A 14,709-nucleotide genomic window follows, 5' to 3' on the forward strand; every position below is an offset into this window, starting at 1 on the left:
GTTTATGGTCAGGGTACAGGTAGACTGGCCAAGCTTCTTTTCAGCATTAAACTTTCCTTTATCCGAGTCTCCGTCCAAGACAGATTGCTTTGAGATGAACAGAATCCGCTCTGGAGCTGCATCGGGTCTCTGTCTATACCAGTGTATAGTAGCTTTGCCAAAATCCTCTGAAAGAGAATCATGGCAGTCAATTCGTAAGGTTTTATTTTCTTCCCTGGTGATGGACTGTTGAGGCTGGGTCAGATGCACTTGTGAGGAGCCATCTGTGAGAAACAAAGAAAAAATATCAACATAAAACTGAAATGATGTGGAGCCTCTTCAGCTGCTTCTGTCATATGCCAATGTATGCAGAGAGCAATGTGAGTAGGATGACCAGATTTCCTAATTTTGATAGGGACAGTCCTGATACTAAGACTTTGCCTTATATTGGTGCCTATTACCCCCCTCCCAATCCCCGTCCCAATTTTTCACACTTGCTGTCTTGTCACCCTAAGTGCAGGCAACACACTTACAGGAGCAAACTGTAGCCAGAATAAAAGTCTCCAACAGCAACATTCTTGCTGCTCTTGTTAGACTCCAGCCAAAAAATGTAAATGAAGGTCTTGAATGGAGAGAGACATGTAAATGGGGAGAGGAAGTGACTCATTTAGGTAACCTCCAGTTAAGTGGTACTGGCTGTGGAAGATTTATTGTAAGATGAGATAGTTACTGCTGCTCAGTATGAAAACTTTGACCTTGGGTGAGTGTCAACCCTAGCACTGGGGTCAAATAGATTCCTTGGATGTGTTTCAGGATCAGTGTTGATTATTATTACTATGTGTATTACTTATATTACAACAGCAACCTGAGATACTGTGCTGAATCTGGGCCCTGGGGTGAAAACAAAGAGGCAAAGTTCTGCCTCACGCTGCTGACAGCCTAAAAAAAGGAATGACCTCTCAAGCCTGTGGGGAAAGGGAAACATCAAAACCCTTTTATTTTTATTTTTTGTATATATTTGTCATTGTTTATGCACAAACACACTAGTTTTTGTTTTCTCCTTGCTCACCCCTAAAGCTCAGTCACTGTGTGCTAGTAGATTTCTTGTACATCCTGTGGAATAGAAATCTTGCAGAGGAGATGGTAGTGATGTTCCATATGAGACGAGGGGCCTGTTCCATGAGTATGTGACAGTGTGGAAGAAAGCATGAATGAATTTGATGGAGAATTGAATAGGCAGGTGGTAGACAAGAGTGGGGAGGACAAGAGCTGCTGACAGTACAGTTAAAACTGCAGTTGTCTTTCTGTCATTCACTTATCACTTTCCCAGGGAAGCTGCTGACCCTTTCCTGCTAAAGAGAATGAGTCAGTGCCCTCAGACAGCATGAAAACCAGTGGAAGTTGATGGCGTTCACAACATTTCTGGAGACACTGAGCATCTGGCAGAATTGAGCTGTTGTGTATTTTTCATTCTTAAATTCTTTAGTTTTTTTCCTGCTTAATTGTGATACTTGGCCATTTTCCATCTCACTACTCATAACAGTGCTAGTACATTTGTGTGCTAATGCCCTCTCCTGAAATAGATGACCGTGTTCATGGACATAGTTTCATCTCAGCTCTGAAAAAGGGCTGATTTATTCCTGAAGGTGTTTTGTACAATTAATTTACAAGCAACCTCTTTCTTTTTTCAGTATTTGTTTTTATTGTCTTGAAGTGAGGATTAATTCACTGCAGAGAACTCTACTCGAACTAGAGAAGAACTCTGTTCAGCTCTCATTTAGTGATCAAAGGGCCACCAAGAAGGTAATGTTCTGTATATTTCAAAAGCCATTTTTGTGAACAGACAATTCATTTCTCTATTAAACACAGAATAAAACAACATGATTCCCTGCAAAGGAATTCTTTTAGCTGTATAGGGCCTAAGTCACATAGTTGAGCAAATCTGGAACCATCCACTAGAGGGTAGTGTGCATGCATACTGCCCTCCATAGCCTCCAGTTCATTAAAGTATATGGAAATTGCTTTTAAGGTTCTACGCTATAGCACTACTAGTTTACATTTATACCATTATACCCTGATCCATCTGTCATTTTTTCACCATATTGCCCTCCTTCAAATTTCTGTCAGAATGCTTTCCAAACTTAATTCCTCTCAGTGTGTTTTTTGTTTGTTTGTTTGTTTTTAAAGAGAAATGTCACATCCATTCAGTCCTTGTTTTCCTCCTTCATTATTCATCCAAGCATTAATCCACATTCATCTAGTAACTCCTCTCAGTTTATTGTATCAGCTTTGTGGGGCAGGGACTTTGATTATCTATTTGCTCACTAGATGCATTCATGTGTATGCCTAGATAGAAATATCTGCTCCAGGAGAAGGTAACTTTTATATTACATCTCATCTAACAAACTGGTATTGCATATTAAATATGAAACTATTCTTTAGAACTGAATTTTGTGGTTTTATGAGCAGGCATCTGCTGGACTAACAAGCTCTTCCCAGGTAAAATGCTAATTAGAAATAGGAAAAAGTTTCAGGCTATTTACTCTAGCAATGTTACAACATATTTTTCATTAGCAGTCTAGTTTCCAGTGCACTTAAGTAACTAACTGCACAAAGATTACTGGAATATATAGGCAGTATTAAAATGAGTTTATGGACCAGGAGTATATATACAGTCATTAGCCAGAAGACTTTTCATTAGATCTGCATATTGGATTGAACACCCTGGACTGACTTTCCTGTCCTTCCTGTTTCAAAGAATGTCCAATCTTGACCTAATTCAATTGTCATGTCAGCTCCTTCATGCAAACTTGTAAATGTGCACCCATATCAAACCTTAGTCACCCCTAGAGACCAACTGAAAATTTTGCTGCCCTGACTATTTAGCTGTCCTGTGCAACTACTTGGTCTTGGTGTTTGGCAGAGACAGGTGGGATCTTACTTTCTGCAAAACGTGTGTGAGCAACAGCTCTGTTGCTTTTATCTCTTGTTGCAGAAAGCTGTAAGTTGTTTTTGCACCTGGTTCCATCATGAAAAGCAGGATTAGGAGGTAACTGTGGTTTCTTGCTTTCGAAAGGCTGTTGCTGAGACAGGACACAGATCAACTTGGAGAGCTGCTTCTCTGCCTCAAACTTTCCCTTCTCATAATCCTGGTCAAAGTCCAACTTTCCTGATGAAAAACAGAGAATTCGTTCCAGAGCTGCATCAGGTCTTTGTTGATACCAGTGTATATAAGCACTACGAAGGTTTATGCCAGAAACATGACAGTCAATTTGTACAGTTTTATTTTCTGCTCTGGTGATGGATAGTTGAGATTTTACCAGTACACCTCTACCCCGATATAACATGACCTGATATAACATGAATTTGGACATAAAGCGGTAAAGCAGCGCTCGGGGGGGGCGGGGCTGTGTGCTCTGGCGGATCAAAGCAAGTTCTATATAATGCAGTTTCACCTATAACACGGTAAGATTTTTTGCCTCCCAAGGACAGCGTTATATTGGGGTAGAAGTGTACTTGGGCCTCTCCATTTTCAGAGAAAAGAGACAAATACCATTTAATCTGAAATTGAATAAACATAGTGAATCTTCAATCATTGCTCAATAACATGTCTACGTGGAGAAGCCTGGAGTGTAAAAAGCAACTTACAAGACCAAACTACTGAAGCAACAAGATAAACTTGCAATAGTAACATTCTCACTAGGCTATGATGCACCGGCTACTGAGAAAGAAAGGAAAAAGAATTCTGATCTCAGAAAAAGGGAGCGGTCACTTCAGTAGAGGAAGTGACTGATGAACTATTTCAAGGCAATACAAATTTGCATTTGCCTTAGATAAAAGTTCATAAGGCTACACTTTGAGATATGAATATCTACTAACCTTCCCTCATGCTATCCAGCAATTCTTCTGACTGCTGCCTTGTTTAGAACTTTTGAGAAAGAGTATCAGATTTTTATAACAATAGTTGTAGGTATTGAGGTTCTCTGCGCTCCCTTTAAAAAAAAACCCGATAAACATCAGCAGATTTGATCAAGGAATTATGCTCTCAGAATGAAAAAAAGGAACTAATAGAACTTTTTCAAGCAGTGATGAAAATAGATCACTAAGGGTCTGATGCCAAGTCCATTGAAGTCAATGGGAAGTTCTTCAACTGATTTCAATGAGCTTTGGAATAAGCCCCAATTCCTAGGGAGAATTTATTCAGGAATTTTTCATCGTGTCTTAACTCAGACACTCCTCGAGTTTACAGATCTGTCAAGGAAAACAAATCAGTAATCTGTTAAATAAACACATTGTCCTTGCACTTAATTTGACCCTTGCCTCATTTAAACTCAGAGATGCCTCAAGGATAATCTCTTTGTTTTCACCTCATCAGTAGATTCCCATTCTTTCGTAGGGAGTTTCGTATGCTGTTTGTGAATTCTGTTGCTATCTACACCCTGTCTGTGAGTTTCCCTTTGGGTATCTGTTGATGTCTATTCCCCCCACTCCACAAGAGCATGTAACTTTTATTGGGTGACCTTCATCTCTGTGCAGAGACCCAGAACAAGGTCCTTACACTGTTTTAACCCCACTTAAGCCCTATTTTGAGAGTTTAAGTGAGAATTAAGTGCTGTATAAACCTTGTCCTTGCCCCTCTGCAAAGGGCTGAATTTAACCCATTAAACTTTACAATAAACTATTCTGAGAACTCCTTAAAATCTGTAACTTTGTGAATATACTTTGCACCCTATCCAAAGAAACATAGCAACAAATATACCATATTTCAAAAGCATAGCAATTAAGTATATACTTGGAATGCTACCTGCGCTGTCCCTGTTTTTTAAGTGTGTATGTTGGGGGGAATATACTTTTTTCCATCAACACAAACTTCTTATAACCTTTCTTTGAACAGACCTAGTTGGGGAAAGGGAGTGAGGGCCAGATCCCTAAAGGTATTTAGAAGCCTGAACTTGGTCACCCAGAGAAACTTGGTCTAAATTCCAAGGATTTAAAAATCATAGTTTGTACACAGGCAGACATTTTCTAATCATGAGACCAGGAACGATCTCATGAAGAGGGCTGTACTGGATGTGGATGAATGTGGACATTTAAATGAGAATGAATGTCTCCCCGTGGAATTCTTGATGATGATGATAATTGTCTGAGCCCTGCCTCATTAATGAAGGGCTAACTTACCTCTGACTCTTATGGGGATGTACAAGGGAGAGGAAGGTTTTGAGTAAGTTGACTCACATTAATAGTCTCTGTCTTAACTAGAAAGGGAAGGGTAAGAACCCTCCTGTAGACACTACTATAAAATCTCTCCTGGCCAGAGGCACCAAAATCCTTTTACTTGGAAAGGGTTAAGAAGCTCAGGTAACCTGGCTGACGCCTGACCCAAGGAACCAATAAGGGGACAAGATACTTTTAGTTTTTGGTGAGGGGGGCTTTTGTTTGTGTGCTCTGTTTTGGGGTGTGTTCATTCTTGGGACTAAGAGGGACCGGACATCAATCCATGTTCTCCAAATCTTTCTGCACAAGTCTTTCATATTTCAAACTTGTAAGTACAGTTACAGGCAAGGCGTGTTAGTTTTATCTTTGTTTTCTCAACTTGCAAATGTTCCTTTTGCTAGAGGGTTTACCTCTCTTTGCTGTAACTTTGAACCTAAGGCTAAATGGGGTTCCTCTGGGCTCTTTGAATCTGATTACCCTGTGAAGTTATTTCTATCTTGATTTTGCGGAGATGAATTTTACCTTTTCTTTTAATAAAATTCTTCTTTTAAGAACCTCATTGATTTTTCAGTGTTTTAAGATCCAAGGGTTTGGATCTGTGTTCACCAGAACTAATTGGTGAGGGGATTACCAAGCCTTCCCAGGAAAGGGGTGTAGGGGCTTGGGGGGATATTTCTCAAGCCTACTCAGGAAAAGGGGTGTAAAGGCTTGGGGGGATATTTTGGGGGAAGAGGGAACTCCAAGTGGTCCTTTCCCAGTTTCTTGTTAAAGCACTTGGTGGTGGCAGAGTACTAGGTTTTAACCTAAGCTGGTAGAAATAATCTTAGGGGGCTTTCATGCGGGTCCCCACATCTGTACCCTAGAGCTCAGAGTGGGGAAGGAACCTTGACAGTCTCATTGTCTGAACTCGGTTTATTCAGGATAGATGTTTGTTTTCAGAATCAACTCCTCAGGTAGTCTAATAATCCTCCAGCTTCTTCTAGCTCAGTTATATTGAAACAAGAAAATTCAATTATAGTAATTCATTTGCTGTGCACTTATTTTCATACACATTTATATTTCATTAAATGGCCTTTTGGTAAAAATAAAATAGAGAACTCTAGATTTTTATAGGGGGCTCTGATTTTATATTTTACCTGTTTCGTTTATATAGAAACATGCAGTTGTAGGATGGAAACACTGTAATGAATGCTGTAAATATACAATATTCCCAGCCAAACAATCTTGCCTCTGAAGAATCAACATCAGCCCTTTTCTTGGCATCTGGAGAGAGAACCTTTACAGAAGTTGCAGTTCCACAGCAAAAGTGTGAGTGTGGGGTGTGTTGTGAATGTCTGGGGGCCTGATCCAAAGCTCATTGAAGTGGCTGGGAGTTTTTCAACTCAGGGCCAGCTCCAGCTTTTTTGCCACCCCAAACGGCAAAGGAAAACAAAGAAAACCCCGACTGATTTGCCACCAAAGTGTCGCTGAAGCGGAAGAGAAGGAGTCAAGGACCTGCCGCCGAATTTCTGCAGCAGATCCGGACGTGCAACCCCAACAACGGATGGACTGCTGCTCCTTTCTATTGGCCGCCCCAGGCACCTGATTCCTTCTCTGGTGCCTGGATCCGGCCCTGCTTCCACTAACTTCACTGGGCTCTGGATGAAACTTGAAAAGGCTTATTTTATAAGGTGCTGATCACCTTCATCTCCCATTAAAGGCAACAGGAACTCACAAGGCCAGGGCCTTATGGCTTTAAATCCCATCAACAGTAAAATGAAAATCCCATTCCTAATACTAAAATGTGGGGAAATATGCTTTGGAGTGTACTTAGGGTGGTTTCTTTTGTTTTTTGTTGTTTACAGAAAAACTCATGACAATAATGGTGAAGTAATTGGAGTCCAAACCTGCTAGATGTTTAAACAGCAATTTGTTGGTTTCCTGTCTTGATGATGAAGCAGCTGAAAAGTGACACATCCTGTTTTGTTAAAAGGATGTTTGTGGTAGGGGGAGGGAAGAAGTGGTGGAAATTTGCTGTATAAACTTTTTATTTTCAAGACATCTTGTAGCTTCACAAAATACTGTATTAATGGTTCAATATTAATTCAGTTAAAAATTTTGTGTCACTATATCGTTTTCTCCCTTCACCATTTGCTCCATGTTACAGAAAGCAGCACATTCTGAAAATGGTAGACTTGAGACATCTCAGCTGTTAATTCCCAGGTCCATGTTCCAGAGCTTGCTACAGCCCTTTGAAAATTCTGGGGTTTTGGTTTTTTAGGAACACAGAGGGATAGGTTTGCATTGAGGACTGAGTCATAACTTTTCAAAATATACATTATATAATTGCTGGTATAATGGTCAAGAGACTAGAAGGAAAACAGTCACCCAACTCAAGTATGGAATCTTATTATGACTTGATAGTTCTGACTTAGGTAAAGAATTCTATTAAAAATAAACTGAGCACTTCGCTCATTCAGAGCTTATCCTGTAAAGCACTAAGTGACCCTGGAAGTGCTGAGGTATCTCACCTTTCATTAGTGTCTACAGCTGATGATGAGAGCACCCACTATCTTTTAGAAATAGTTCATTATCTTGCAGGATAGTGCACCTTTCCTTTGGAGAGTTCTAAGTGTTTAATCAATCTTTAATGCAGGAAAAAAGAAACGCCAAACATTTTCCTTACTGATGCAGAGGATGGAGTGAACAATACACTTAGAAAGCTTGCATAGGATTCAAAACTGGGTTGAGTTGCAGACACCAGTGAGGAGACAGAAAATATGGAAAACTTAGAATGTCAAGAAAATTTACTGACATTGATCGCAATCAGGCACAGAATCATCTCTCAGAGGAGGTGATGGAAGCCCTATTTTGGAGACCTTTAAAACTAGACTAGGGAAAACACTAGAAAATACTTTGTAAGGAATAGTTCTGCATTGGCAGGATGATGGACTGGATGCTGTAATAGGTCTTTTTCTATTTCAAACCTTTGTGATTTCATGAACCTTAACTACATGTTAATGGATTCTTTGGAAATATATCTGTAAGTATCATACTTCTTTAAATGTCCCATGTTCATGATTTGTTGTGGATAAAATGGTTTCCTTAACATGCATGCCAACAATTTGAATGGATGTTAATCTATATTGGACATTCTGAACAGTGTCTGTAAGTAACATGCACATGTATGGCTCTCTAAACTAATATGTGGTGATTGACTACCATTTACAATCCACTGATATTAAGAGGAGCCCCACACATCGATCAAGAATACAATAACCAATTTCATTTGCTCATTTGTAATGATGATTAAAAGTTCTCAGTCAAAGCTGATTGATGATGAAATGTGTTACCCATTCTCAGGAAGGGCTGGAATTCCTGGAACCTAGGATAAGGTATTCCATTTCCTCTCTGCTGTAATAGACATGGCTAGAGGGAGGTACTGCATTACTGTGGTCCCTAACTCCCACAATGGCTCCTCAAGGCCATTCCTAGCAGGACACAACTAAATGCACTAAGGTGTAGTTGGAGCAAAACAAGCCACTAGCTGACCCCAGCATTATGGAGGCACAGAGATGGCATCCAGCCACCTTTGTCACCAAGCTCAGTCACACACCGAGTGCAGTGCCGATGCATGTGAGGATTGGGCCCTTTCCCATGGGAAGGAAACATTCCAAGATTTCCTTGTTCCCTTCTCACATTTAGAATGAAGAGCTTGTAAGCTATAAAATTTGCTGCTGTTCTTGTCTTAACTCCTCGAGCATGACACATGTGCACTCCGAGGAACTAGGTTAGTTATTTTATGTATGGCCACTGAAACTGAATAGAAAACTCCTGTATTCTGTGTACACTACAGCTCCAGCCATGGATATGTGCTGAAAATTCCCACTGGAGATACAAACTGCTGTTTGTTCCCACCTAGAAAATGTCTTCCCCTCACCTTCTCTATTCACTTTTTTACACACACACACGTACATCTGTCCCCAGTTATTTATTGTCCCCACCCCATTCTCCCTCATTCTCTGACTCCCCAGAGTCTCTGGTCACTCATTTGCTTTGTGAAGTCAAATGGGCAGCAACTGTTCAATCACTTGGTGTATGTCTACACTACGGTATTACTCCTAATTTACAGATTTCGATTTTTGGCAACTGATTGTATAAAGTCGAGTGCACACGGCCACACTAAGCACATTAATTTGGCGGTGTGCGTCCATGTTCCGAGGCTAGCATTGACTTCCAGAGCGTTGCACTGTGGGTAGCTATCCCATAGCTATCTCATAGTTCCTGCAATCTCCCCCGCCCCTAGGAATTCTGGGTTGAGATCCCAATGTGTGATGGGGCCAAAAATTTGTTGCCGATGGTTATGGGTAAATGTCGTCAGTCAATCCTCCCTCCATGAATGCAACGGTAGACAATTATTTCGCTCCCTTTTCTCTGGATTGTCTGGGCAGACGCCATAGCACAGCAGCCATGGAGCCCATTCAGCCTTTTTTCACTGTCACCGTATGTCTACTGGATGCTGCCAACAGATGTGATACTACCACACTACACAGCAGCATCCCCTTACCTTTGCAAGTTAGCAAAGATGGTTACCAGCCCTATTGTACCATCTGCTGCTTTGCAAGTTGACAATGACGGTTACCAGTCATATTGTACCATTTGCTGCTGTCATGGGTGCTCCTGGCTGGCCTCGATGAGGTCATCCGGGGGTGCCTGGACAAAAATGGGAATGACTCCCCAGGTCGTTCTCTTCTGTAAGTTTAGTCTAGGCAGGACTGACTCTCCATTAGACAATCAGGCAAGCCTACTAAAGAACCAGAGAGGCAAACGGCCGCTCCGGGTCAGAGTCCCAGCATCCCACATAAATGATGAGCTGCATGCCATTCTAGGGAGTGCCCCTACAACAACTCCACCCATTGCTTCTCTCCTCCCCCACCCCTCCCAAGCTACAGTGGCAGTTATCTCCCCATTTGTGTGATGAAGTAATAAAGAATGCATGAATTTGAAACAACACTGACTTATTGCCTCTGCAAGCAGAGATCAAAGCGGGGAGGGGAGGGCAGTTGGGTACAGCGAAGTAAAGTAAACCACCATTCTGCACTTGCTCAGCCTATAGCTGAAAATAGGTATCTGTGACAAGCACTAGGATAGAAGCACAGGCAGGACTGAATCTCTATTTGTGTGCGGGCCTTTGGTTGACACTGGTAAAATACAAAATGTCCCAGGAAATGTATGTTAGGGGACAGTTCTAAACAGGAGCTTAATTTTTTTATTTGCAGCAAAATGTAGAGGTCTAAGTATCTGATTGTGAGCCATGGGAGCAAGGGGTAGGCTGGGGTAGATGTGACTGTGCAGTGCTGCCTACTGGGAGAGCAGCCTGAGGCAGAAGCCTCCAGCTGGCATGATATTCCAGGGATAACTGAATCTCCATTACACAAAATTTAAAGAAGAGAATGACCTGGAGTCATTCCCATTTTTGTCCAGGTGCCCGTGACTGAACTCACCAAGGCCAGCCAGACGCACCCATGGGATGACGATGACAGATACTAGTCATACTGCACCATCTGCAAGCCAAGGCAAAGGGGATGCTGCTGTGTAGCGCTGCAGCACTGCTTCTGCCAGCAGCATCCAGTAGACATATGGTGACAGTGAAAAAAGGAAAAGGCAAGAAACTATTTTTTTGCCTTTGCTTTCACGGGGGCGAGGGGGAGGAATGATGACATATACCCTAAATCACCCACGACAATGTCTTTGACCCTTCAGGCATTGGGAGCTCAATCCAGTATTCAAATAGTTTTTGGAGAGTGTGGGAACTGTGGGATAGCTACAGTCGTCAGTCGCCCCTCCCTCTGTGAGTGTCCATTTGATTCTTTGGCTTTCTGGTATGCTTGTCTCAGCTCCTTAAATTTCACGCAGCACTGTGTTGAGTCCCTGTTGTGGCCTCTGTCCATCATAGCCTTGAAGATTTTTTCAAATGTTTTGGCATTTCGTCTTTTGGAATGGAGTTCTGATAGAACAAATTCATCTCCCCATACAGAGATCAGATTCAGTAACTCCCGTATGGTCCATGCTGGACCTCTTTTTTGATTCTGGGACTGCATGGTCACCTGTGCTGATAAGCACTCCACACTGGGCAAACAGGAAATAAAATTGAAAAGTTTGCGGGGCTTTTCCTGTCTACCTGGCCAGTGCATCCAAGTTCAGATTGCGGTCACAATGGTGCACTGTGGAATAGCTCCCAGAGGCCAATAGTGTTGAATTGCTGCCACACTAACCCTAATTCGAAATGGCAATGTCGATTTCAGCGCTACTCCCCTTATCAGGGAAGAGTACAGAAATTGATTTTAAGAGCTCTTTATGTCGGCAAAAATGGCTTCGTTGTGTGGACTGGTGCAGGGTTAATTTGATTTAACACTGCTAAAATCTACATAAACTCTAGTGTAGACCAGGCCTTGTTCTGCCTTTAGAGATGGAGCTAGCACTGATAGGCAGTCACTGGATGTCACCTTTGCGCCACCCAGTAGGTAAACTCCCACTTCCCTGGCTGAGGCAAATCCCTGCACAACTTGGGCTGGCCGAACAGGAGTTCACACTGGCCGTGGTTTGTGGAATTGAGGCTATGCCTGTTCTGTAGGCTGCCGTGCCTGGGTAGGACCTAGGGCTCAGCCTGCTCTGCTGCAGCAGTAATATGAGAGTTGAGCCCCACACACCGAGCTGTGGTGGTTTTTGTTCAGGGTTGCAGGAAGCTTGTGGCACTGTGTAAAATCCCATGTGGCACAGTAATAGCAGCCGCTATCTGTCTCTTCCAGTTTGTGCACCAACAAGTTAGAGATGCTTTGTGTTGCATAGGCTGAGAATTTGTCACTGGAGAAGCCTGCCTCTCGCTTTAAGTCTGACCCAGAGAGAATGAGGTATAGCAGCCTCTGTGGGGCCTCTCCAGCTCGGGCTCGGTACCAGTGGATGTAGGTAGAGTCTGATCCACCAAACACTTTGCAAGTGACTTTTGCAAAGCTGCCTTGAAGTGGCTGCTTTGTGACAGAGATCTGCTCCTGCTCCAGGTGAATGGCCCATAGAACAGCTGGAAGGCAAAAAGAGAGAAAGCATCCATGAGGAGACAGCACCTAAATACATTCCCCTTTTCAGAGAGCAGTAACATGTGCATGGCCTTGCAAGCTGGAAGTTCTTGAGGAAGGTATACGGGTTCAATTATCCATTGCCTTGCAGCTTGTGTAGCCATTTATGTCTCTGTAAATGTGAGGGGAAAATGGGTAAAGTCCCTATCTCTAGTGTGAGTGAATGATCAATTTCTGTTTACACCTGGGCAAGGATGGTGCAAACAATTACACAAGATACAGGGCAGTGAACAATCAGACCCTTTATCTGTGAGGAATCATCCAGGATTATGGATTCTGATTTCTCCATTTCAGAACCCCAGTTTTATTTCAGTGCAATGCCATTGGCTTCACTGGGATTGCACCACCATCAAGTTGTTACATTGGACTTGGGATTCAGGCAAATGTTGTATTTTTTTTGTTAACAATAAATACAGAATAAAATCATTAACTACAGTTAATGTGTCCAGTAAACTTACCAGGGAAGAAACAAGCAAAGAGAGCTTCCAGACATCCCACCATGTCTCCTTAACTTGCTGCACCTTTTCAGGAAGGAAAGTTATTGAAGTTAAAGGTGCTGAATTTTGTCAAAAGAAAAACTGTTACCCAGTCCTGACTGAAGAAAGCAAGAAATGAGGATATTGCTGCTGTTCTTGCTGTACTGGCTGGTTTCCTGTTGGGTTGGGGGTGGGGGGAGTAGGGAGACTGTGTGCGTTTGTTTGTGCGTGCGAGAGAGCCACTAACCACTTTAGGCTCTTAGGTCCAGATCCTAATTCAGTGATTAGGATGATTTCAGTGGAAGTTAGGAGACTAAATACCTCTGAGATCCATGTAGCAAATTGTAATGCACTTTCCCACCATTAATGCCCTGTGTTAAGGCACTAAACTAGGATTTGGAAGGTCTGAACTGAATTCACAGCAATGCCACAAATGCCATGCATGACCATAGGCAAGTTACCAAGAGCTTGACTTTCAGAGGTGCAGAGAACCCTCTGCTTGTGTCGATTTTTGCTGGAGGGAGAAGTGCTCAGCTCTTCTTGAAAATCTGGCCCATAATCTCCTGTCCTCAATCTGTAAAATGAGAACTATCATTTCTTTTTATGTCTTGTCTAGTTAGATATAACCTCTTAGAGGCGGGGACCATCTCTGTGTGGTCTAGAACATCTAGCACAGTGGGACCCCTCTCAGTTGGGGCCTGTAGGCCCTAAATCCATGCAAATAATCATTTTACTATTATAGTGGAAACCGAAGTTCCTAATCAGGATTAGGGTCCCACTGTCCTAGGTGGGGTTCAGATGTGCAAAATGGCCTGGTTCCTGCCCCCAAACAATTCAATTACTGTCTAATAAGAATGTTATATCCCTCTTCATCCTTCATATGGAATCAAATAAACATGAATACATCATTTGTTAATCTCTTAGAGCAGGGGGTATTTTTATCACATGATTGTACAGTTCCTAGCACAAAGAGGTCTCCTTCAGTTTGGGTGCTACCTCAATAGAGATAATATTACTATGTTTACATTTTAAAAATGTAACTAGATAAAAAAGTTTCCTGAGAAAGAAACAATGGCAAGCACCTGGGCATTCAACAGATACAAATGCAAAGAAAGAGAAGCAAATAAAGCTTCATAGAAACTGGGAGATGTAAAAAGCAGACCTCACTTTGATGTCCTCTTAGTGCTGTCAGAGTCCACATTACTGGTTCAGTGCTCAGATACCCTGGTGATGGACATTTTAGGAATGCCTTATTCAGATAGTTTGCTACTTACACAGATTAGATCAAAAATAGCTACAATATAGAGAATAGAGTAAGATCAGTGAATTACCAATGTAATATAAAATGGATGTGCAGCCAACCTGCTCATTAGGGATTTGATAAGTGGCAAGGAAGCTCCCTGTGACTTCCTGGAAATGTCAATGCGCTTCTCTTGTTTGGTTTGAAGAGCTTGAAAGTTGTCAGGAATTGTACTGCTTCTCTTGCATTAATCCATTGAGAGTTTCTCTGGGTGTGTATAATGTGCAGTAAAGTTAGTTCTGTTATGTTTTGTTGTCTACACTTGACTGCTGCTGCCATGGCGAGAGAATTCCTGCATCCTGTGTGTACTAGTGCACCCACCACTGCTGAGTGTGAAGCTGGGGCAAAACTGGTTCTAAGGCCTTGTCTGTGTTAGTGTAATGCCATGTCCCTGAGTGGGTTGTCGGAAGCAGGGATTGAAAGCATGAGCTCAAAGAGCCAGCAGTGTTAGCCAAGGCTGTAGCAGGCTATTCAACCTCTCTCCGTTGCCCAACCATGGCTAGAGGGAGATAAGAGCATTATACTGAGAGGGTTCAATCAGCACCTTTCTGTACCTTTCTCTACCATTGTTCATGTGGCTAGCTATGTTGCAGATCCAGGGATGGTGACAGCGATAGCAGAGCTAGAA

General features: G+C 42.2%; 1 gene segment (V, D, J or C); it reads right to left on the reverse strand.

The window, feature by feature from the left end:
- Window positions 1-11,589: 11,589 nt before the first annotated feature.
- On the reverse strand, window positions 11,590-12,965 carry LOC115645991. The segment is given in 2 exon segments: window positions 11,590-12,250; window positions 12,764-12,965. Coding segments are annotated over 2 exon segments (459 nt in total).
- Window positions 12,966-14,709: the final 1,744 nt, after the last annotated feature.

This window comes from Gopherus evgoodei, chromosome 2 (assembly GCF_007399415.2).
Source record: "Gopherus evgoodei ecotype Sinaloan lineage chromosome 2, rGopEvg1_v1.p, whole genome shotgun sequence".
Taxonomy (NCBI): domain Eukaryota; kingdom Metazoa; phylum Chordata; order Testudines; family Testudinidae; genus Gopherus; species Gopherus evgoodei.